Source organism: Vigna unguiculata, chromosome 7, assembly GCF_037176805.1.
Source record: "Vigna unguiculata cultivar grain cowpea cultivar isolate G323 ecotype 2 chromosome 7, ASM3717680v1, whole genome shotgun sequence".
Lineage (NCBI taxonomy): Eukaryota > Viridiplantae > Streptophyta > Magnoliopsida > Fabales > Fabaceae > Vigna > Vigna unguiculata.
Window position 1 is genome coordinate 44,772,405 of NC_140798.1, and position 25,417 is coordinate 44,797,821.

Below are 25,417 nucleotides of genomic sequence, written 5' to 3' on the forward strand. Positions count from 1 at the left end.
GTTGTTTGAATTTTAAAATATTACTTTATATCTAAGAGTCTGTTAGTTGTAACTAACTGGATATACCTATAGAGTTGTTGAATAACAGAAAGGAATCTTGTTGGACATTTTGTTTAGAGTTTAAAAAATATATATATAAAAAACGAAATGAGTGAGATGATTGTAAGGTTGTGAAGATTCGTTGTTGTTACTGAAGAAGTGAAATTTTTGAAGGAGGAGGAAAGGTGGGTGGCGAGACGATGATGGTGGGGGCGAACGTTCAAAGGAGAGAGGAGAGGGAAAAGGAACTACACAGATCAATCATGCACAGATTCCTGTCTAATTCTTGATCAAGACCAAACATCATCAACCAGACCAAGGTGGGTCCTATCAACTCATACACCACCACCGTGTAACATGAGCTCAAATATAATTATAAAATTTAAGTTTAATATAATCTTTCAACACATCCTTTTACACTAAAATATATTCATATCATGCGTGAGACTATAAATGGGTGATCTAATAGCGGTTCGAGATAGCGGATGGAAGAGAATGTACCAAGATAGATTCATCTCGTACGTAAGACAAGAAATTAGTGGATGGTCCGTCAGCAACCTGATATCGGGTGAAATAGAATATCTAAGAAAGCTCGCTAGAATAGGTTCTAACTTGGTTCTGATATCATGTTAGAAGTGGGTTTTAAACCTAACTCAATCCCATAAAATCAGCTTGTAAGGTGAGGTTTCATATATTCTAAAATTGTCCTATCTCTAGTATATATGGGACTTCCAACAAATTTTACTCCATCCAAACATTTCTTTAAATAACTCTTACGAAGTATTGTCTATTTTGGAACATAAAACTCACTCTTAAATGATATGAAACCATTGTCAGATCATCAAATTGGGTTTAGTTAGATTTTTCTCCCAATTTATTAAACTAATATGATAGATGTGGTTCTAAAATAATATCAAGTTATATCATGCGTATTTCACTACTCATAAAACACAAAAATAGATAAACAAAACATCTCATTCAAACTTAAATACTTATCTTATATTTCAGTCTCACACGATGTAACATGCAAGCGAGCTAGTACTCATGCATGCATAGCTTTTAAAAATGGACTACAAAAAATAATAAAAGTGAATACTTTTAGAAAAATAATGATTTCTTTAAATAAAACTTAAATAATAACTTTTCTATTTTAAAATATACCATTTTAATAATAAAATATTCAAAATCCACCTACAAAACTTCTGTTATTCTTATTAGTTACTTTTTAGGTTCTTACATTTATAAAAAAATTGTCTTTACATTAACTAAAACAGTAATCAATTGACAATAAAGATATATTTTGTCATAATATATAACTTATAGGTAAACTAAAACAAAATTTAAATAATGAGAATGTTTATATATGTAATATATTAGTGAGACTGTTTATATACTACCATTACAAACCAAAAAATGAAAAAAAAATTGTAAATATTTAAACTGATAAAAACCATAAAATCATTAAAATTTAAGAGTTAGATATACAAATTGAAAAACACACATTAGTAATAAGTTTTTTACCATCTCATAATAAATTCAAAGATTCTCAAATTAAATTGATATTAACACTTTTACCATTTTAGCTTAGAAAAATGCAACCTGGCAATGTAAAGAAATATCTAAAAAATAATTGTTCTCGACCAACATTACATTGGAAAAGTCAAAATAAATCATGGCGCAATTTGCAAAATTCACTCCTTTAAGTGACCTACATAACATAAGGTAGTAAAGTAGAGTATGACTATTTAGATGAAGCACATACAACATATTCTTAAGTCATTCCATAACCAACTATATTTAGCAAAAAAAAAAAATACATAACCAATACACAAAGATATTAATAAAAAAATAGAACAACATATTATATATAAAAATTTATTAAAAAATGTGTTCCTTATATTATTAATTATTTTTTCATGTCAAAATTGCTTAGTTTAAAGAGTAAAGTTTTGTTGTGACTTCTTATAAACTTTCTTTACACATCTACTCAGAAACAACTATTGTAAAACTACACCCTCAAATCTGCATAATACAATATAATCCACAGAACCAAACAAGAGTTAAAGAAAAGAAGAAGAAACGTACAAAAAAATAAGTGAAAAAATAGTATATTTTGAAAATTGAAAAGATTTAAATTCATTTATTATTTAATATTTTTAGTTTGATTAATTATTTTACTATAGTTAAAATATAAATATTAATAAAATATTATTTATACTAAAGAATATATTATGTTATAATATATATAATTGTTAATAAAATATTTATAAGATCATCAATTATATATTATCATAATCATGTCGGGAATATTATTTATCGTATAAACTATTTGATAATATTTCAAACTTAATCAATAATATCATAACATTTTTATTGATATATTTAGAACATGATATTATGTTTTAAAATTTTTATGTAATAAATTTTACGCGTAAATTTCCTTAGTAATTTTGATAGCTTATTGTCTTTTTTTCTTTTTTATTTTTTTATGGTATCTCTTTTATTTTTTGGCATATTATTAATTATTAATAAAACGTGATAATTATATGTAATATTTAATGTCATTAATTCATGCCAAATTTATTTTTGAACTTTTTTTAGATGCATTAGATTCTCTATCACAATGGGTCGGGTGGGATATGGATCATGTCTATTCGTTACCTAATAAAAAATAATTACTTGCTATCTATCTTTTTACCCGTTAGATACTCATTTAAAAAATATCAGTAATTTTTTTACAATTCGTGGGTACCCGTGGATATTCACATATCATTTAATATTTAAAAAAATTATATATTTTATAAAGTTTATAAATTAATTTTTAAAAGCATAAAATATAATATAAGTTAAATTAAATTTTAATATCAATTAAATTTATCCTAATAAAATATAATTTTAATTTTAATTTTAATTATATTTAAATTAATAAAATATAAATTTTATGTTTTAATTTTAATTTTTTGAGAATAATGAATATTGGGAGGTAGGTAGTATGATCTCGCAGCCAATCCGTTTATAAACGAAAATATCCGTTACCTACTATTAGAGTTGTCAAAACGGATAATCCGGCCTGACCCAACCTGACCCATCACGGGTTGGTTATTTAATGACAATTTTTATTATTTTTTAAATTATAAAAAAATAAATTAAAAAAAAATCACGTATTGACGTGTGACACATCCTTAACTCGGTTAGTGTATTACTAACAGAAAATATCTAATTACAATTAATTTTTTAAAATAAGAACTTAATTAAGACAAGAGACAAAAGAAGACCTACTTAAAATTTTCTTACGAAAATATAACTAATAAAATAATTTAACCTACTATAAATATTAAAACAAACTATATTTTGAAGGAAAAGATAAAGTAAAATCAAATAGACTTGTTTTCCTTGTTTGTTTAATAATTTTAAATGCATAAACATATTCGAAAATATTATAGTGTTTTATCTTGTTGAAGCTGTCTCTCGATTTTTATTTATCCTATTATAGCCCACCAACTATTTAAACAATCATATCCAATTGCATTTTTCAAAATTAGAAAGTGCTTTTGAATTTAAGAACGAAAGACAGCACGTATTGATAGAGTTTGAAATGTATAATTTTATTTATGGCATGGAAAACATCAAACACAAGAATAATCAAAAATTAAGCATAGTTTTCTAAGGCGTTGGGGCCCAATAAACGCGTTTTAACTTTATCCTTTTTCGGTGCATCCAACTAATCTTCTCACTGCTATAAACTAAAACCAAAAATATGCATACACACACAAAATTCGCTTATTTTTTATTTTCAAAAAGACACTGTTTGACTCTGCTTAACATTTTCCATTTTTTATATTTATTTTTTCCCTCCTTTCAACCAACAAAGTTTACAAAAGTAGCTTTTGTTTTGATAACGGTAACAATTTCGCCGGCATGGCTATGATGCGAATTTGATTTGAAGTCTCTTCAACTTTTCTTAAATTCTACAATTATAATCTTGAATATGATTTTGGGACAACAATTTTGTTGAGGATTGTACAATTGTTTAATGATAAAGATTAGGTGAACCAAATCATAATTTATGAGGTAGATTTATAGTAGAATAATGGCTAAGGAAAAGATTGTTGTAGTTGGCATCAATTGTCTCATGACAGAAATAAAGTGGATTGGGTCACAATCGAATAATGACGTTTGAGTTGTTATACTCTTAAGTAAAAAGAGTTGCGTCCTGACTATCAAGTATAACTTTTAATCTAATACTAAGCACTCGATCCTAAGAATTGATATTAAAGACAATATCACGAGTTGTTTAATTCCTGATGAACAAGAGAGAAAAAAATTGAAGGGAGAAGTTGTAATTAATGACAATAGTTCTTGAATTATTACTCCAATATGTACATTGACACAATTTTAAACATACAAAACTCAGGATTATGGTGTTAGTGTATGTTCAATTAGCACATGCTGTGTTGTTTATCAGTTGAGATGGGACCATTAGTTTAATTAAACACATCACTTTTGATTCCCATCGTCCAAAAACAGAAAGCATCGGAACCCCTACTTTGCTAACGAACCCAATTAAGAAAGTTCATCTATGAATGAACTAGAATTTTCTATGCTAATCATATCATTTAATAACTGTATGAGTTCTCAATTCTAATCTTTTGCTTAAAGAAATATTAAAATAGTTTCTCTCTCTCTACATATTTTGAATCCAAGCTAATAATGCGTTATATTTACTAGCAATTAAGAAATGCATGACATGTATAAGAACAGATTAAAAATGCATTAATATAGAGACAAAAATATTAAACAAAATCCTTTTATATACACGGACTAACTTAATCATATCTATTTCCAAAAAAACACAATATGTAAGAGAGTATCAATGTTAATGTTGTGCTCAAATTAATCTTTAAACCGAAAAAAAAAAAAGAAATTTACATATTTCACTAATAAGTGCTTTATGATTTGGGATTATTAATATACTTAAGTGTTAAGATGATGAAAATAACATGTTTTTTAAAAGTCTCAAATCGTTTAGGACAACTAAAGAAGTGAGTGTTAGTGACTATATAATGGATTCTAAGTCCATGAAGTTCTTTTTCCCGAATGAAAGACCCTTTAAGTTTGTGTATTTGATTCTTCTTATTTTTTATACTCTTGTAATAAGAATGGTTAAAGTGATTTTCAGAACCGATGGTTAAAACTGGTTCAGATGAGTGCCCTTGAGGGAGAGATTGCATTGACTAGAAATGAGAAAATGGAACATTACATAAAGATCCATAAATTCATCGTCTTAAAGTTTTGGGTTGAAAGTGGTGTCAATGTGGTTGGACTTAACTCTGATTGTGAAAACCCCTCTATAAATCTTACAAAAAGGATTATGGCTCTATTAAATATAAAATGTGTGTAATTAATTTATTTTGTGTGTAAAGAAAATTTATATGATTAAAATGTCAGAAATACTAATCGACTATAACGTTGGCATAATGTTGAAAATTGGTGTATTATAAAGGCGATGTGGGACATGCAACTAAATGAAATGATTGCGGATTAGTGGGCCAATCTCATTCTTATCTATGCAGTGGACAAAATTGTTGTTCCTTATCGACAAAGGCATTCTCTTCCCAACAACCTTTTCCTTCTTCATCTTCCATATATTTTTGTTTATAACTTTGAAAAAGTAGGATTTTTCTTTTTCCAGTACCCCTTCACTTAGATTTGATGTTGCACCCTTTTATTTCTCAACCTGCATTAACACTCATAAACTTTTTTTAATTAAAACTCTCTCACATTGTCACCATCAGTTAGAACCATAAGTGATCCAAGTGAGGCCAGCTTAGGCATATGATTATTAATTATAATTTGACGCCTGCACATAATTAACTTCACTAACTTTAACTCCTCTTCAAATTTTCACTTATATGTGACAATAATAATTAATTCAAAGCTATATGTGACAATAACATCGTATAGATATTTGTTTTCATTTGTGCATTCTTTTGCAAACAACGAATAAAAAAGTGTTACATTACACTCAACTGTGACGTTTTTAATGGTTTAATTAAGCTACACTATACTATGATGTTAGACATGAAACAATGATTGTGTTGTGAATCGTGCGAAGAAATGCACGTGAGTTATGTTCATTTCTTTATAACAGGATCTAAGGTGGTTAATTAATGGGGGTTTTTTTCTGAAGGTAGGTTTCTGAGTGGTAGTAGTACTATGATTTTTTATTACACTGTGATTTTTTATTTTTATTTTTTTTCCTTTTCCTTTTGGAAATGCATGTTATGTTAGTGAGTTCTGTGTAAGTGGCATGTTGAAATATTCTTTCCCATCTTGTTGCAACTATGTTTGTTGGTTTTGACTAGAATAGGAAAAGGAATCCATGTTGTGGTTCTTGTATTGTGCAGTGTGGTATGTATGAGAGTAGCATAATAATTTAAGAATCAGCTGGAACATTAAAGCAGAGAGAGTCTTCCATTTGGGTCCCAAAACCATATGCTATCATTTCTTTCATCTTCCCACCAACCTTCCTCTTTACGCGCCACACCACGTGCCACGCAGGTTTTCGGTCTTAAAACAAAAATATAATCGCAAAAATCTTCATCAAGCATAACCACTTTGACTTCACTTGTATTCTCGATTGAAATTGTTAAAAATTCAATTTTAAATTTAACGTTGTAAATTGACCTTATCTCTAGTCGATGTAGAACTTCCAACATATCCATTCACACCGAAATATATTCATCTCATGTGTGGGATTAGAAATTAGTGGGTGGTCCGATCCAATATCGGGTAGAACAAAATGTCTAAGAAAACTCTCTAGGATAGGCTCTAACATGGCTTTGATACCATGTTAGAAATGGACTTTAAAACTAACTCAACCCCTCAAAATCGACTTGGAAGATGAGGATTGCACCTACTTATTGTAAATTGGTTTTATTTCTAGTCGATATAAAACTTCCAACAAATGGATGATTCAATAGTGAGTAACATAATAAACTCGACAAATAATAAATTTTACTTTAATATATATGATAAAGATATCATGTTTTTTTTTTGGTTTTAATTCTATTAATATAGAGATATCATATATTTTATTTCTCTTTATTATTATTAAATATTTTGTATTATGATGATATATTAGGTTTTATATTTTCTCTTATATAATAGGATATTGTATTTTATATAATAATCAAATTTGAATAGATCAATATAAAAGTTCTTATTGATTTTTTTCGACTTATAAATATTTTTTCTTCTCATAACTTTTATATATATATAAATTCTAATTCACAATTTTGATATCAAGAATAAATTTTTAAGTAATTTAATTTTACAAAATTATTTATAAAAATGGATTTAGCAAAGAAGTAAAAATGTAATTAAAGCGGGTGATGTTGTTGTTGATGTGGTGGGGTCGGCTTTACAACTAATCTTGAAAGAGGAAAGGGAGAGGATGTGGCCAACTTTTTCTTCTTTCTTTTTCTTATTTTATTTTTTCTTAATTTTTTCAAGTTGTGTAGCTGTCAAGTCTGATGCATGAGCAAAGGGAGGGACCAACGTGGTTGGGTTTTTTAGTTACACACATTTTTTTATTTGGATTTCAAAGTTTTAATCTCACATTCAATGATGACGAGCGAGATAAAAGCATGGTAGCTTGATATTTCTGCACCTTATTACTTTGCTTTTTAGTTAATGTTTTTTGTAGAGATATTTATGTAACAATTGTTAAGAGCTATCTCTAAATGGTATCTTACTCAGATAAGTGCTGTACGGCTGATACATTAAATTAATCCATTGTAACACTTTTTATCTGAAGATGGCAAATTATAATAATATATATTTATAGAATTGGTGCTTAAACACAGGATATACTTTATTTTTTTATTGAATTTGTGCTTAGTTGCACCGAATGATCTACCGACATCTTAGCCAACCATTAATTATGTTGTTCAAGAATACAAGCGGACAATCTCTGAAGTTGTTGATGTTACAATCTCTCCGAGGTGATTTAAGGGAGATCGCGACCAAATAGCCTTCGTCGTTCATTTCAATTGAACTTTGTTTCCATACTTATGGGGACCTCCACCAGACCGCACGATCTATTGGATCATGATTAAGAAAATCTTAATTACGAGCCTATGTCAAAAACTATAAGTAGGAGTTCAAGGTAAGTTGGGGAAGACTTTTACTTCGCATTTATTATAACATTAATTGCATTTACCCGAACGAGCTTGAACTAACTTTAAGTATCGAAACCTTATAAACATATACCCCGATCATATGGGCAATCCAGCGAGTGACAACTAGAAGAAATCGAATGGGAGAAAGAAGGAGAGATTGAACGGTGAAAAGTTATACAGAGAATTTAAGGACAAATTGAGTGTTGAAGATAGATGTTTGGTTATACCGGTAAATATGTTTTTATATTTTTATTATAAGTTGTCTTTAATTCTTTTGTCCTAGTTTTTATACACATTCTCTTGTGGAATTTAAGTTGATCACGGTCTCTCGCGTGGACTCAAAATTTACGAATTGTCTGCGTTTCAAATATCAAGTCTCCACCTTAATTTGACAAAAACCCACACCTTCAGAACTATTTCTTCTCATAATAACCAGTCTAAATTAAACTGTTGAAAAATATAATTAGGTATGTTAATTAAGAGTCCAATTTTACTTTGTTGAAAAAAGTATCAATGAAGATGGTAGAATTTGAAAATTAAAACCATATAAAAAGTATATAAAATATTGAAGTAAAAGTTGTTTAATGATTATACAAAAACTTCAAAAAGTCAAACAACCTTTCCCTATTTAATAATTGAGTTTACTGTGTCCTTTTCTTACAAACAAAAATATTGTAATCTTATGTGCCATTTATAAGATTCACTAATCTGAGGATAGTTTTTTTTTTCATCCTCTCGCAACAAAACTCTTTTCCTTTGATATATATAGAATATATTTTCACATTCTGATTTAATATACAAAATAAATTATTATGGTGAATATAATAGGATTAAAACTATACATTTTCTAAAATAAAATTTTGCTCTTAAAGTTTTTATTTTTATAACTCTCTGTTTATTATTTTGTCTTCATTTCAAATTGGGCCTAATTTCTTGTTGATACATTATACAATAGTGGGCCTACGAGGACTCCCCGGTGATTATCTTCCAATATTTCTTTCTGCCCCTCCATAACTTTTCTTATACTACCATATTTTTTAAAATTCTCATTTTTTCTGTTATTTATAAATCGTGTGATCCAAAATGAAAATTACATTTCAAATTATATAATCTAAAATAAAATTATAAAAAATTACATAAAACTCATAATCAACATGAGTTATCCATTAAACACCCCCGAACGTGTAAAAATGAATAAGAATATTGTGTCATTGAATTAAAAAATACAGAGAATCCAAAATATAAAACGAAGAGATAAATTAATTTGGAGTTTTTTATGGCAAAAGTGTATGAAGAGAAGAGATAATTTTCACATTTCTCACACTCGTGGAATTTGAAGAAGAAACTAACAGGGTGCATAAAGAAAACATATGTTGGGCTTGGACATATTCCAAAACGTGACCCATTGACAGGCTAAAGAAAAAAAAAGACAACTGAAAGAAGAATAATCAATAGCCATGGTGACCGCAAGAGAAACTTGAAAAAAGAAAAAAAAAGAAAGAAAAGAAGAAAAAGTAAGAAAGATGGAAAAGAGATAAGTGTTTGAATCAGAGCGTGGTTTGCATTGTGAAATACATACTGCAATCTATTTTTGTTTGTAAATTTTCGTTTTTCGCTTTGGATTCCGTAAGTTTTGATCGGAGATATTCTCCAATCACTCTGTGCTGTGCGATCACCAATGACCATCGACATCCAGACCTTGGAAGACAGGTACACTTCATCAACTCAACAAAATGCGTTCTTAATTTTTCGTTTGTCTTCGTCAATCTTTTGTTATTTTCGGATTTCCGTTGGCTGTGTAAAATGTGGCTGGTGGTTAGTTTCAGTACTTCGCTCTTAATTTCCATTGAATTGGCCGTTGCTTGTTGAAATGAGGAACTTAATGTTCTCAAACGAATTCGCTTTTTTCGGTTGTATTGTTTAATACACTGAATAATCATTCCTGCTCCCTTTGCATTGTCTTGTTGAATCAAAATATCTGGACTGTAAAGAGAAAATATGAGCAATGGCAAACTTGCTAGTAATTTGTGTCACTCCTTATGCTTAAATTCATTGATAGTTTTCGTAATTGGCAGTGAAGTCACTGTTTACTCTTTTTTCTTTTTTGGCTTCGGTGTTACTGATTCCATTCTAATTAGCTAATATTGATTTTGGTTCCAGGTATATTGATTCTTGCAGGAGACAGGGTGTTTTGCCTAATTCTTCTATTTTGTCAAGTCTTTTCAAGGTCAGTTGTCATTTTCAATCACAAAATCTACTGCTAGATCACTGGAAAACATTTCACCAATTTTACATCAAATATATGCTGCTTTGCTCGTCCTGGTTAGTGCGTCAACTACGAGCTACGCACACACACACACACACTTATAAATGTATAATGAGTGACTCTAGTAAGAACATTTGGTTATTCTAACAAACGAGAACAGTTAATATAGACCATATTAGATCTTATTTAAACAGCTTAGATTAAATGACTATCAATTAACTTATAGTGTTGATCATCCATGTAAGATTATTAGTATGTTTAGATTTCCCTCAAACCTCTGTTCAACGTGAAAATCACACATTCCAAGTTACAAAAGTAAAATCATCAAGGCTGGTACTTTTAAAGTAAAGTTGTCTATGCTTAACCCAATTCAATTCAAAACATGCCATCTGTGGTCCAAATTTGTAGTTCTATATTCTTACAATTACTGAGCTTTTCACATGAGTCGGCCCTGTGTATAAAGCAGTGTATATGTTTATTACTCCATTTCTTACTGTGTTTAATCTCCCTGAGTAGGGAGCAGCGAATGTATTCAATTTTATATTTATTATGGAGACAAGAATCTAAGAATGATCATGATCAAACAGGCTGAGGTAAAAAAGTCCAATCATGAACTGTGCAAGCTGGAGATTTTAATTGATGACCTAAAGGATGTTGATATTGCTCCACTTCTTGACTTGTGCATGAACTTCGATGCTTCTGAAATAGAAGCTGTTGATGTACGTAATGAATCATCATGTGTATTAAATGGAGAACATGCATTGTCATTGATGCGTGCTGTTAATAAAAAGCTTCGAGTAGTCCATCTACAGGATCTGTCATATGGGAAAGACTTCTTACGGTATATTATGGTATTTATGATGATTTATCTTTGTATAAATGACATAGTTTATGATTTCTTGTTTGTTTTCATCTCCTTAACAAATTTCAAATGGTAACACGGAATTCCTAGCCTTTGAAATTTTCTGGCAATTCCAAACAATTAACAATCTTCTTGTTATTGAATATGGGAGTTAGGTTTTTGAGTGACTAGAAAAATATCTTGCCAGGTGTTTTTATATCAATATGTCTGACATTATTGTCCTGCTACTTGCTCTTTTTTTTCTCTAAGGATTACCTTTGTCATTGGTAGCCAATTAACATAAATTACATGTGGTGCTATGTTCCTATTAATGACATATACCAAACTGGCTTATGTTTGCCAAAAAGTCTAAAACGTGAATGGATAATTCATCATTGGGAGAACTGGCTTTTCATGGTTCTATTTTCTGATTTGATAGGTTTTGTTGTATATTTTCTTTTTCATGACTATGTTGGATCTTATCATTAGGAATATTTCGCAAAGAGGTTTGGCATGCCAAGTTTTGACATTGAGATGCTCACGTTTCCGGAAGCTGAACTTAATGGGGGAGTTCATGCATATGCATACCCTAAATCTGGATTTCAGTTCTTCCCTTACCAGTTTCCAGGAGGAATGTTTCAATTGTATGCCTAATCTAATGCGCCTGTCAATGTGTGATACAAGGATTACAAATCTTTGGACAACTGTTGCAGCTCTCTCTAAGCTTCCTTCTTTAATTGAATTAAGGTTTCAATATTGGCAGTATTGCAATGATTCTGGGATATCTTTTACCTCATGTAGTGGGAAGTCTGATGACACTGCTGATTTTAGCCTGCTTGATAGAATTCCTTTTATTGTTGAACCCTTCACCAATACAACTGAACTGGCAGATCCCAACATTAGTGCTGAAGACCCACTAAGGAATTTTTATTCCTTGGATGAAGAAGTTGTAAATCATGATGTTCAAAGCATGGCTGAGGATTCGTCAGATGACAGTGAAGTTGACTTTACTAGTCATCATCATAGATACTGGTTGTCAGATGTTTTTCCTGGGTGGAGTTCTGAAGTGCCTCTTCTTTATGAGGTAGTCAACTAAGCCATTTTCCCCTGCTAGTAGATTTTCTTTACACTCTGTTTCTTTTGGATGAATTAGAGTTGAAAGAATTAGAAGGATGAGATAGTCAATTCTCTAGTTTGGATTGTTATACTCTCTCATTGTGGAGGGATTTGTGTGGGAGACAGGTTTATTTATTTATTTTTTTAATTTGGCATTATCTTGTAAAAGATTTGGAATCATCATTGTTTGGTCAAATAAAAAAATTATACAAAAGGTTATTTTATGTCATATATTAATTTTTTTTTTCACTCTCTTTACCACTAGTCCTCATAAGTAGAGGTAGAATTCTCTGTTATTCTTTTTCATTTCTATTCATCCAAACAACATATATTTTCAACTCCATCTCTATCTTATTTCTTCCATTATCCAAACAAAGTATTATAGTGGTTTCAATAATATAATAACAGTGACAAATCTCTCTTTGTAGCTAATATGTTTTTCATTATTGTAAGTGATAGTAAATTGCATGCCACTAGTTAGTGAAAAAAAGATAATAGTTTGGGTTCTACAATAGCGGTGTCATTAGAAGTTCAGGCTTGTGAGGTTATGGTGTCACCCGGTATTTAATATTCCTTTAGCTATTGTTTAGAATGCCATTTGGTTGTGGTAATGAATATGGCTTGGATACTGAAATAGTAATATTAATTTGAAGTAGGCTTTCTGTTTAGCCTATATCCACATTGATTATGTGGAATACTGTATTTTGAAAGTTTAGTAAATGGCACTATTTGTTGAATTTGGACTATAATTATAATATGTTTGGTTTAAGGAAAACATGAATGAAAGGCTTGATATTGAATTGGTTAGAAATGATTTCATGTTACTGTAAGTTTCTTCTGATCACATTATCCAAGTTGTGGTTTCTTGGTCCTTCTTGATCTTTAATTTTAGTGGTTCACGTTACAGAATGAAGAGGAAGAAGATTCATCTCAAGGCACTTTTGTGGAGCCTATTACTGATGTTTCTATGAAGTATATGTCTCGTCATGCATCACCAATATGCTATGAGAAGCATTACAGAGAGTTCATGATTGCTTCATTGCCAAATCTGAAAAGTTTAGATAATATGCGTATCAGAAAGATTGACAAGGAAAGGGCTACTGGAATATTTTCTCAATACTTTGAATATCTTCCATATAAATGGAAGCACAAAGAGAGTGTTGTAAGTATCTTACAGAAAAGAGAAATAAAATCAGGTCAGAGTAAGGTGCACTCTTCCAAGAATAGGACATCATATCCTTCTAGACAATCGCAATATTTTTATGCTAGGTCTCTCTCTGCTGCTAAATTGGGATCCTCAACTTGGCCTTTCTTGCATCCCCTTTCTCTATTAGGATGTGAATTGGACAAGGGCTTTCATCCAAGGCAGTTTGAGTACCATCCATCTGACTCCAGTTTGATGGTCTTTGGAACTTTAGATGGTGAAGTAGTTGTCATCAACCATGAGAATGAACATATTGTTAGTTATATTCCATCACTTGGAGCAATGAATAGTGTTTTGGGTCTCTGTTGGCTCAAAAAATATCCCTCTAAGGTATGTGCTTATTGCATAAAAATTGATCTTGTAGATTATGCTTAGTATGGGTATTAACTTCTCTAGTGGATGCTGGCAGCAACATGTATTGGCAGTTCATCAGATTTTACATAATGTGTTGTTTGTTATACATAGCCTTCTAGAGTGGCAGTAACAACCTTGCCAGCTGTAAGGATAATTGGGTATTTCGTTACGGAAATAAAAATGGGTGTAAAGATTATTTATCAAAGGCAAAATCTATTCTATTCTGCATTGTTAGTTTTATACAATTTAATCCAGCATTTCTTTATTTGGTTGTCAGTTTTTTATTCTTTTATTTTCTTGTTATTGCATGTCAGCTTATAGCAGGATCAGACAATGGTTCCTTGAAATTGTATGACATCCACCACATACCAAGAAAAGTTACTGGCATACATGGGAATTTTGGCTGTGTTACGTTTGATGAATTTGACCAGTTGACATCTGTTCATGTTAACTCTACGGATGAACTGTTTCTTGCGAGTGGTTACTCAAGAAATGTTGCTTTATATGACATCAACAGTGGGAAACGCTTACAAGTGTTCACAGATATGCATCGTGGACATATTAATGTAGTCAAGTTTGCTAATCATTCCCCATCAATTTTTGCAACTTCATCGTTTGATCACGATGTGAAGATGTGGGACTTGAGACAGAAACCAATACACCCCTGCTTTACAGTTTCAAGCTCCAGAGGAAATGTGATGGTTTGCTTTTCTCCAGATGATCAATATATTCTTGCTTCAGCTGTTGATAATGAGGTAATTTTCATTCAGTTGTGTGATTGATTTCTGGTGACCGCATTTGAAGTGTCAGTGGTAATACAGTAATGTGATTAGTTGGTGGTTACCGCTTGATGGCTCAGTAGAGTAGGATTTGAAACAATGAAAAATCTGATTCAGCTTTAAAACTAGTAACTGGTTCCAATGGATTTCTGTTGTCTATGTAGTAAAGGAACTTAAATTGATTTAGTACTTGTCTGTCTTTCAGTTTAAAAAAATTTCCAGAGCACATTTTTTGTGTCCAGACTGACATGAGTTTATTCAGGTTAGACAATATCTGGCTATTGATGGTAGGCTTCACTTGGTTTTCGATATAGCTCCCACTGAAAGTTCTCAAAATTACACCCGTTCTTATTACATGAATGGGAGGGACTACATCATAAGTGGGAGTTGTGATGAGCACGTTCGTATTTGCTGTGCTCAAACAGGGAGGCGCCTGAGAGATATATCCCTTGAGGTAAATCAATCTTCCATTTTTTTTTTCCTTTATACATCAACAAAAGGTTACATTTACAGGAGGCAGGGATAGACATCTAAAGCATTTTTTAGAAAATTATTTCTCTTTTGAAAAGATCCCTAGAAAGCTTCCAAAAAAATAAAATAAATCTGAAATCAACCACTACAAATATGCACTTACATGATAGAGCTGGACCATTTTTTTAAAGCTAGACTTCCCTCACTTACCTGTATGTTTAATTTCCCTTCCATATTTTCTTTTTCTATGAAACAAGCCGTGCCTTAGAATTTAGAGAAATAAGATTGATTTGGTGGGGTTTAGAAAGAAGGGTGGGAGATGTTGGAGATTCAACTCTCCCTCTAACAAAAACTAACAACTAATAATTGTCGATAAAAAAAAAAATTGTCTCAGAAGCCTTCAAAAAAAAGGAACACAGACTAACTTTGGCTACCGTGTTTTCATTCTATTGAATTATTGTTTCATTGTGGTAAGATTAGTGGTTTATTTGTATGCAGGGAAGAAACTTAGGAAGTTCCGTGTTTGTTCAGTCTTTGAGGGGTGATCCTTTCCGGGTAAGTTATTTTTGAAAGCTTTTCCTAGCCTTCTCTTAAGGAAAAAGAAAAGGCTTAAACTGGTTATTACGAGCAATGTGTGGTTTTTTATAGTTAAATGTATTCTACTATATAGTTTTTGGATATTTTATGACTTTTCTCTTTCGTTTTTTTACTAGGTTTTCTCCATAATTTCCGCCTATGTTTAATTGTTTCCGGGGTGAAACTTTGAAACTTTCAAAATCTCAAGTAGCTTGAATATAAAGTTTCTTACAGTATTCTTGCGGATTTTTGTTTTTCTAATTAAAGATGACTTCCAGTTGCTTATTATTATTATTATTATTATTATGGCATGATAGCTATTCTGAAATTCCTTATATTATGACAGCCACCTATATGTATGACCGTTCGGCATCTGTGTTTTGCCTATAACCATTTTCGAAAGATCTAATCACGGCATGAAAATTGAAATTGCTGTTTTTTTTTAGTAGTTTATACTTGCAAATTCCTCACTGTTTGTTGTGCCTTGTTATTGTGAGCTTCAACATGATTAAAGGTGATTGTCTAGTTGGGAAATGCTCTTCAGAAAGGAAGGAAACAATTATTTTATATTTTCATTTACGGTGCATCATGTACTTTTATCCTTTTCCGCCGCTGATCCGAAAAATATTCCCAGCTTGTTGTTTCTGTAATTTGAGTTTTCCTTGTTTCATTTAAATGGGTTGTGTACAGGATTTCAATTTGAGCGTGTTAGCAGCTTACATGCGGCCAGGCTCCAAGTCTAAAATTGTCAAGGTTGTACCATATTTTATTGTTTCTTATATGCATTGTTCTATATAGCACGACAGTCTCAATGATATGTTCGCTGTTTTCTCAGTTTTCTCTTACCTGTCTAGAGTGTGAATAATATAAAAGAAGAAAAAATAAATCGAGGTTGATGGATCCATTGAGTTCGAGCATCTGAATGTGGGAAGATAATGACTACTATAGTGATAGTAGAATGCTACATTTCTATTTTAAATTGACCAAGTTTCATTTTCAAGAACTAAATATTTTACATACATTAAAATATTTCTAAAAAAATATTCTTTTATAGTTTGAAGGATTCTATAAGTAGTGTTTTTGTAGTCATTTTTACCTTTGATATTAATTGTTCTTCTGTTATATTTGAAAATTAAATGCATTTTATATCTAAATGTAACAAAGCTACATTTATTAATACAACAGTTAAGTTTTTCTCCTTCATTCTTTCGTCACAGGAATAGTATTCTTTTCCATGTTCATTTTTTCAATTTACACAGGACTGGACTCGAAGATTCTATTTGAACTTTACTAAGCTGGAGATAAGTGTTCTCAAATTTGATTTTTTGTTTATTTTTGTAGATCAACTTACTAGCATCTAGTGGCCATACCAACAAGGATGATTCTGATAATCCGCACCCTTGCCCATTTCACAGCATGGGAGCTTGATGTAAGGTACTGTACTTGTTGTATAGAGGTTAGTTACAGTCTGTTTCATAGAGTTATATTTTGGAGCTAGCATACCCATAGTTTTGCTTGCTTGTAATGAAAATTTAACTAGTCTAAATAAAAAGCATGTGTAATGACTCAATAGTTGCATTCAGTGTTTGTAAAAACTTTTGTTGTATAATGATGTTATATGATGAAACCTAACATCTCATGTGGTTGTTGAAATTCTTTTTAAATCAATGCCAGCTGGGAATAAACTTTTTAAACATGGTGAAATAAGATGGAGATAAATTGACCAACCATTGTACTTTAACTCAGAGCTTCAAAATTTTAATTGAACAATCTGAAATAATTGATTTTGGTTGTTATAATTTTTACTTACAAAATTCAAAATTAAAATTTTGTCTTTATAAAATTTGTTAATTTTGGTTTAGTGTCTGGTAATAGTTTTTCACTTTTAAAATTTTAATTAACTGATTTTAGTCTCGTGTATATGTTTTAAGATAAATAAATAACATTTATTTTGTGGGTTTTAAGCGTATTTTCTTTTTCATGATATTTGTTGACATGGATTTGAATCTTCTTCAGCTATTTCTTTCTCTAACTCTTTCCAGTCACTTTTTTGGTCCAATGTTTCAATCATGTAATGATCTAAAATAATTATATTAGTACTAGTAAAAATGGGACAACACACTAAATGAAAATGAAATTATCAGTCTCACATGCTTCTTTTTCCTTGTTACAAGAGCTTCTTTAATTTCCAGCTTTGCATTTAGAATTGGAACAAACATGTTCAAAATGTTGTAACAGTAATATTTTATACAAATTATAAATAGGAAAATTTGTCGAACAATCAAGGTCACTTTTGCAACAAACCCAACTGCTCCAGTTATTTCAATTTTCTTTTTACTGCAACCTGAGTCAAGTGCTTCAACACGTTCCATCTCTCTTGGCACCATTTTCATGCCACTGTTGCATAATTTTGCATCATTTTAAAGTTAATTCAAAATAAAAAATTATATTATGACTTTCATTTTTGGACTCTTATTCTTTATTATCTAACATGACTGAATGTAGATAATTGGTTCTTTTTCAAAAAAAATATAGTAATATATTAACTAATAATTCATACTAAGTTACATAAGAAAATAAGAAAATAAAGAATGAAAATAAAAAAAATAGTCATAACATCATTTCTTTCAAACTAACATATCTTTGTAAGTGATTTTTTTTTCTGTCATTTTTGCATGTACATGATATTTAATTTTACTTTACGTATATGATTATTTTTTCACATTATAACGGTAATGAATGCAGGATTTTTAAAAGGTAAATCCAATTAAGAAAAAGAAAAAAAAGTATGTCGCTGATCATTTTATTATTGTGTTGTCTAGTTTTATTTAGAACTAAAATTTAATTATATTATAAATTATTTAAATTCAATAGCTGAAAATGATAAGTGGACATTATATTATAACAGTAATAAGAATTATAGTTTAACTTTTTGTATTACATAAGTAATTATTTAGTGTACTGTAATACTAAAAATCAAAAGTGATATTTTCCAAATTTATAAAAACAAAAAAATACAGAAATAATTTTATAAAGACAAAAAATCAAAACTTTCCTATTTTAATAGGACTACAAAATTATACAGAAATTATTTTAGTTTGAATTAAAGTAATTGGAGTGGGATAGAGAGTTATTAAGTTGTAAAAAGTATAAATGAGTTGTAATTGTGAAATCCATTTAACCAGCTTACAAGAAGTAGAATAAAATGTTGATATGGAAATGCTCTAATATAATCTGAATAAGGATAGACATGGAAAAACAAAAAATAAATAAATAATTGATAAAATAAATGAAATAATATAATAAAAAAATATGAAATAAGTGAAAGAGCATTGAATAGAATAGTTGTGAAGTTGTTGTTGTGGGATACAGCTTACATGTAACAGAAAGAGAGAGAAGAGGACAACACACACAAAGTGACAAACAAGTGTAAAGCTTCATAAGCAGGTTGTCAGAAAACGCGTTTTTTCCTGCTTCTATACTCTATTATGTCTACAATTTTTATTTCTTTCATATCAAAGACGAATAAATTTTAATATAAATAAAATAAAAAGTTAAATATATTCTGTTTCTATTATTTTTATCCTAACCAATATAATATATAATTTGAACGTTAATATAATTTAACAAAATTAAATTTATAAAGATTATATTTATTTATTTTAAAATTTTAAAATAAAATTATATTAAAATTTTGAAATTATAATTTTATTATTAAAGTTTAAAAATTAAAAATGTTTAATTCTAAAATAATTAATTCAGTGATAACGATTAATAACGTTTTTTTAGAATTTTTACCTTTTTGTGAGGTATGACTGTTATAAATTTTGGTCAATTTAATTTTATTTAACTTAGAATTCTTTGCAATTTTATGGTCATAGAGTTTCCTTTTAGCATTTATATCTAACATGTTTTTTGTTTGTTTAACTTTTAAACTCCGTCAGAGAAATTAAATAATATATTTGAAAACTGAGATATTAAAAACAACATATGGAGGAATTGAAAAGAGATATAGAAAAATAATTTTTTTTAATAAATATAAAAATTAAACAAATAACTTAATTTATTTTTGAAAAATAAACATAAATTCAACCTTTTCAGTTTGAAGATCAAATTCGTTTGATGAATAATTCAAATAAAAAAAGAATTGTTCTGAAATGATACCATAAACTTATATTTTTAGTTTATAAACTATAAGTGAATTCAATTTATTCTCAAAACATCTTAAAAACACAAAAAAAAAAAAAGAAATTAAACATTGTTTTAGGTTTTGTTTACTAGAGGGAAAAGAAATACCATAAGAGAACGTAAGAGGAATAGATGAAAAATAAAATAAAAATATTTAATTAAAAATGATAATAATTAAAATAAAAATTAATTATTATTTTTTGAATAATGTCTATATATAATTATTCTACACAATCAATGATTTACTAATTTTTTATATATTAATAACAGTTTACTTCTTTAAACTTTATCGTCCAAAAGATCAACGATTTTCACTATCATTTTTTTTATATACTCGTCTATTCTCTTTTCTCGAGTTTCAAACATACCATTAATTTTTTAAATATTGCATTTAAAGACTTAAAATATTTCTTTCAGATTGTTGTTAGTTTCCAACAGTAAATAAAGAAAAGATATTATTTTTAAACTGAAGAAACTAAAAAAAAATGAATTTAGAGAATAGAAATAATTAAAATTCATTTGGAATTTCAGAAACAAAAATCATAATCAACTAAAATAATATCTACTCTTGTCGATTATTCTATAAAATAGAACTCGACTTGGTTGTAAAAAGGCTACTAACTAGTATCCCCCATTTTTATATCACTTTATATTGCTACCAACTTCATAAAGAAGTCACTGTCTAGTAGCTTCCATTCAAGCTTCATCACTATAAGTATACACACTCTCTTGCAAGTGCCATCACAAAACCTCTTCAGAAACAAAGCAAAATGAAGCTTCTCTTCGCTACTCTACTGCTTTGTTCTCTTCTTCTAAGCTCCTCTTTCTCGGAGACAGCCATGGCTTATGAAGAATCATGTAAGATTTTCAGTTACTGCTATACGTAAAATAAGAACTATTTTCTGAAACTAAGTGTGATGTGTGTGTTGATGGTAGCTTATTGCAGCAGCAAGTGTTCGGATAGGTGCTCTGTGGCAGGGGTTAGAGATAGATGTCTGAAGTACTGTGGAATATGCTGTTCGGAGTGCAAATGCGTTCCTTCTGGAACCTATGGGAACAAGCACGAGTGTCCTTGCTACAGAGACAAGCTCAACAAGAAGGGCAAACCCAAATGCCCTTGATTCCTTCAACTCATGTGTGTTGTGTTGTGTACGTTAGTTCTTAGGTTAAGTTTTGGTGTTGAGTTTTATGTTATCTGTGTCAGCTATTTCTAAGCATGTGTTGGATTTTGCATAATCCTAAACATCAGGTTTCCAATGTCTGTTGGATGTTAGATCTGAATCCGAATAAATTAGACATTCCGCGCAAACTGTCTTCTGGATGAATGTAATTAGTTAAAACTATGATTTAGATTTTATGACAATTAATCTATGTGGTTGATGGAGATTTAAAATTCATACCGAGAAAATGAACTCCATTAATATTTTTTAAGATATAAGTGATGATGCATGTACACAACTACAACTACTGACATGTCAAAGAAATATTTTTCTTAAGGTAAAATACCTCGGATTCTCCCACATGTGATTCCTAGATGGAAGTTCAAAATTTAAAGCACCGTCATGATGTCATGATGTCACTGCGCACTTGCACGCATGTGACATGTCTGTAACATTATAGTAAAAACTACCCAAACAAGGTGCCAGTACCGCTCATACTTGCCATGCATCTTGCTAAAAGGACATTTTTAGTTTAAAATGCAATTCATGAAATTTTTTTTTTCAGTTAATTCACCTGAAATTTCAATTTATCTCCAAATTTGGTTAATTTGAATTAGGATTTGGACTGTTTAGTAAAAATGGTATTGAGTTTAGTGTTAATAAACAGAGAACAAGTACAGAAGGTGTTGGGCTGGTATTGGTGTGTGTTGTGGTGGGATGATGTGAGTGTTGCAGCAGTGGAGGTAGCAATGATGCGTGTTAGGTGGTTTTGGTAATGGGAATTGTGTTTTTGAAAACTTTTTTTTCTTGCTTATGCTATTTGTTGAGAAGTTTAAGTGTTTTTGTCCAAAGCAAAGCAAGATCTTAGAAGTAAGAACGTCATTCATCAGGAAGACAAGACAACAGTGAAGGTTAAATAAATAATAAAACACAGCGTAAAATGGATATTTTAAAAATAATGGAGGTGCATAAGAAAACGATCAGAAATCCCAAGCCCAAGGCCCATGAAAAGCCCGTTAACTTAGAACAAAGGATAATTCAACACACTGTTTAACTTTTTTTTAAATAAATAATATCCAGGCCATATTTAAGTGATGTATTTCTTGAAATAAATTATTTTAAGATAAATAGTAAATTCTAAGTGCTGAATAGAAGCTGAAGTAGGGATTAAAAAATTCATTCATTATCAGTGTCGCTCGTGTGAATATTTATTTTAAAAATATTTATAAATATTTTAAAACTAGCCGTAGATATTTACAAATATTTTAAAAAATATATTTATAATTCTTTAAAATTAAATTTAAATAAAATTATATAACAATAATGTAAATTAAATTAAATTTAACAAATTTAAATTTAATTTAATTTAATGAAATATAAATTTTATTTTTTTCAAATAATAGATACAGATATGATATCCACACTCGATCTATTTATAAATAAGTCTTAAAAAATCTGATATTTATTACTCACAGAATAATAAATACTCACAAATATCAACTATACAGATTTTATTTGTGAATATCCGCCACACATATATTTTTATACCGTGATTCTTTTGATTATAGTCTCTCTTTTTTCACACAGCTTTGGATAATTTGTCAAAGTTAGGGATAATGATCAAGGAGTGTTATATTCATTTCTTAAAAACAATTATTAAAATTCTTACGGCAAAGAACATAGAAAATATAAGTATATTGTCTTTTTTCTTTAAATAATGATAAAATAAAAAGCTAATTTTAAATATATGAATTAATTCAAAATTTTCTTTCCTCCAAAAATGAGTAGATAGTTTTGAAATCCTAAAAGGCAACGTTGATGTAGTTGGATCTTGCAGTAACCTACACCATCGATATTTCCCTTGTTGGTGTTTTTAAGTGAAATCTGCGGCAATTCTTAGATCTTGAATTGATTCAAAAGATTATAGGAGAAGGGAGTGCCGACGAACTGAGACGGCGTCGTATCGGTTAGAGAGAGATCTGGTGTGAGAGTGGTAGCGGAAGATGGAGAAGGGTAAGATCCAAGAGGTAATTGAGCAGCAAGTCCTCACGGTGGCGCGCGCCGTCGAGGACAAGATCGACGACGAGATCGCCGCCCTCGAGCGCCTCGACGCCGACGACATCGAGGCTCTCCGTGAGCGCCGCCTTCAGCAGATGAAGAAGATGGCGGAGAATCGCTCCCGTTGGATCTCCCTCGGCCACTCCGAATATACCGAGATTCCCTCCGAGAAAGACTTCTTCTCCGTCGTCAAGGCCAGCGAACGAGTCGTCTGCCACTTCTACCGCGAAAACTGGCCCTGTAAGGTTCGTACATATATAGATACATCCTCACTCACCTTTCATTTTCAATTCATTGGAATTTGAATTACCTATTACGTTGATTTCTTCCTCAGAATTTAAGCCGAGTTGAAAAGGAACATTAATGTTATTGTTCGCGATTCGCTTGCAGGTTATGGACAAACATTTAAATTTGTTAGCTAAGCAACATATCGAGACTCGGTTTGTGAAAATCAACGCCGAGAAAAGTCCGTTTCTGGCTGAGAAGCTTAAGATCATCGTTCTTCCAACTCTTGCCCTCATAAAGAATGCCAAAGTCGATGATTATGTGGTATGTGTATATACGAGGGCTGTGATGTGTTTGCCGGGAATGCTGTGTTGGATAGGGTTTTTGCTATCTGTTTATTCGTCTGTAATTAGTCTATTTGTTGATGCCTTCCAATCTCAATTGTCATGTATTTGTTTATTGAATATCACCCTGATTGTTTTAAAAATCATATCTATCATGAAATTTGATTGTTTGACACTTAAAGTAGTCATGTAATAAAGTTGTATAAAGGTTAAACTATTAATGTGCTGTTTGTTTCTAAGTCAGAGCACCCTGAATGGGAATCCATGGTTCGAGTAGGGTTCCTGTTCAACAAGCTTTGGGGATTTTTTAAATGGTCTGTTTACTTATTTCAGTAAATAGTCTGTGATTAACAGTATGAAGAGATTTTCTATTATCACAACAAGTTTATTCAATTTTATCCTCACTATCTTAAAAATTGCACTCTCATCATGAATTGTGAATTGTCGGTCATTTAGAAGGTTTTACAATGACACTGAACAAAAATTGAATTTTGAATTGTATATTCAATTTTTGCAGAAGCAATATAATAATGGTGGTTTGTGTGGTATTAGGTTGGGTTTGATGAACTTGGTGGGACTGACGAGTTTAGCACAGAGGAGCTAGAAGAAAGATTAGCTAAAGCTCAAGTAATCTCTTATGAGGGTGAATCATCATTAAGGCCCAGTGCCAAAACTACAAGAAGTGTTCGGCAGAGCTCAAGAGCAGACTCCTCAGATTCTGAGTAACATGCATTTCCTGATGATTTTTATTTCCCATGTTCTCCTGAGCACTCTGATTTACACTCTAAACTCAGTCTTGCGCGCCATGTGTGTACCTCTGTCTGTAAGAATGCATCTTGATTCTAGTTAGCACATGTTTCTTGAGATCAACCCTTTTTATAGTATAATGTTTTTGAGATAGTTCCCTGTTTATGCTAACTTCATTCATCTTTGTTTTTGAGATAATCATAATCGATTAATTCATCATTCTAATCTATTAATTTAGTCTCTAGCGCTTACAAAACTAAAATTGTTAAAACACATTTTAATCAATTATATTTTAATATACTAAAACAAATTTTAATCAGTTAAAACATAGTTACAAACAAACACATTCCAATAAATTAAAACCGAATTGCCAACTATAGATGGCTCCATGCTACTTTCATAGGCTTCTTAAAACCTAAATCAAATTAAGGTAAAATACATTTAGAAAAACAAATTTGAAAACCTAAAACCATCATCTAAGACCTCAATCAATAATATTGACTTGGGTGTGCATCACTTCGCCTTCTCTCCTTAACTCTTGGATAAAATGGTTCGAAATTGATTATCAAATTCACCTAATGCAGTACACAGATAAGATGGTAAAATTGCGAATCATGAAAGAAACATGATATTCACATAAAATGAGTTATTAGTCAATTACTTTGGATTTTCGATTAGGGTTAATAAATTAATAATTACTTATTTAGGTATTTTTGCAATTTTAAAAGCTTTTATGGATAATAAGTAGCTTTTTTAATGAAGTTTTTAACACACATGTTTTAAAGTTACAAAGCTTACGTTTTTTCAAAAATATATGAATCAGTGTGATTATGTTAAGTAATATTGAGAACTATTTGTACAAAATA

General features: G+C 30.2%; 3 protein-coding genes across 4 annotated transcripts; all 3 read left to right on the forward strand.

Annotated features, from left to right (window-relative positions):
- The first annotated feature begins 9,676 nt into the window (after window positions 1-9,676).
- LOC114192413 (transducin family protein / WD-40 repeat family protein) lies at window positions 9,677-17,468 on the forward strand. 2 transcript variants are annotated; one of them, XM_028082126.2, is made up of 10 exons: window positions 9,677-9,932; window positions 10,383-10,449; window positions 11,076-11,329; window positions 11,819-12,413; window positions 13,353-13,979; window positions 14,318-14,758; window positions 15,045-15,236; window positions 15,752-15,808; window positions 16,520-16,582; window positions 17,171-17,468. In XM_028082126.2, the coding sequence occupies exons 1-10, from the start codon at window positions 9,901-9,903 to the stop codon at window positions 17,255-17,257; spliced, it is 2,415 nt and encodes an 804-aa protein (XP_027937927.1). In that variant the 5' UTR covers window positions 9,677-9,900; the 3' UTR covers window positions 17,258-17,468. The 2 variants fall into 2 exon arrangements, with proteins under 2 accessions (XP_027937927.1, XP_027937928.1); XM_028082127.2 differs by lacking the exon at window positions 9,677-9,932 and having other exon boundaries at window positions 11,076-11,339.
- Window positions 17,469-20,700: 3,232 nt separating this feature from the next.
- On the forward strand, window positions 20,701-21,425 carry LOC114192219 (Gibberellin-regulated family protein). Its single transcript, XM_028081861.2, has 2 exons — window positions 20,701-20,875; window positions 20,954-21,425. Exons 1-2 carry the CDS (start codon window positions 20,788-20,790, stop codon window positions 21,136-21,138), a joined length of 273 nt encoding a protein of 90 aa, XP_027937662.1. The 5' UTR covers window positions 20,701-20,787; the 3' UTR covers window positions 21,139-21,425.
- A 1,544-nt stretch (window positions 21,426-22,969) lies between these two features.
- LOC114189907 (thioredoxin domain-containing protein 9 homolog) lies at window positions 22,970-24,704 on the forward strand. The gene is made up of 3 exons (XM_028078634.2): window positions 22,970-23,480; window positions 23,626-23,784; window positions 24,357-24,704. The coding sequence occupies exons 1-3, from the start codon at window positions 23,181-23,183 to the stop codon at window positions 24,528-24,530; spliced, it is 633 nt and encodes a 210-aa protein (XP_027934435.1). The 5' UTR covers window positions 22,970-23,180; the 3' UTR covers window positions 24,531-24,704.
- The last annotated feature ends 713 nt before the right edge of the window (window positions 24,705-25,417 follow it).

Excerpts from the sequence above, each read along its gene's own strand:
- LOC114192219 (XM_028081861.2), top strand. The coding sequence starts at position 20,788 with ATGAAGCTTCTCTTCGCTACTCTACTGCTTTGTTCTCTTCTTCTAAGC. Across the intron at positions 20,876-20,953 it reads CATGGCTTATGAAGAATCAT|CTTATTGCAGCAGCAAGTGT; the intron begins GTAAGATTTTCA and ends TGTTGATGGTAG.
- LOC114189907 (XM_028078634.2), top strand. The coding sequence starts at position 23,181 with ATGGAGAAGGGTAAGATCCAAGAGGTAATTGAGCAGCAAGTCCTCACG. Across the intron at positions 23,481-23,625 it reads GCGAAAACTGGCCCTGTAAG|GTTATGGACAAACATTTAAA; the intron begins GTTCGTACATAT and ends ATTCGCTTGCAG. Across the intron at positions 23,785-24,356 it reads CCAAAGTCGATGATTATGTG|GTTGGGTTTGATGAACTTGG; the intron begins GTATGTGTATAT and ends GTGTGGTATTAG.
- LOC114192413 (XM_028082126.2), top strand. The coding sequence starts at position 9,901 with ATGACCATCGACATCCAGACCTTGGAAGACAG. Across the intron at positions 9,933-10,382 it reads ATCCAGACCTTGGAAGACAG|GTATATTGATTCTTGCAGGA; the intron begins GTACACTTCATC and ends TTTTGGTTCCAG. Across the intron at positions 15,237-15,751 it reads TGAGAGATATATCCCTTGAG|GGAAGAAACTTAGGAAGTTC; the intron begins GTAAATCAATCT and ends ATTTGTATGCAG.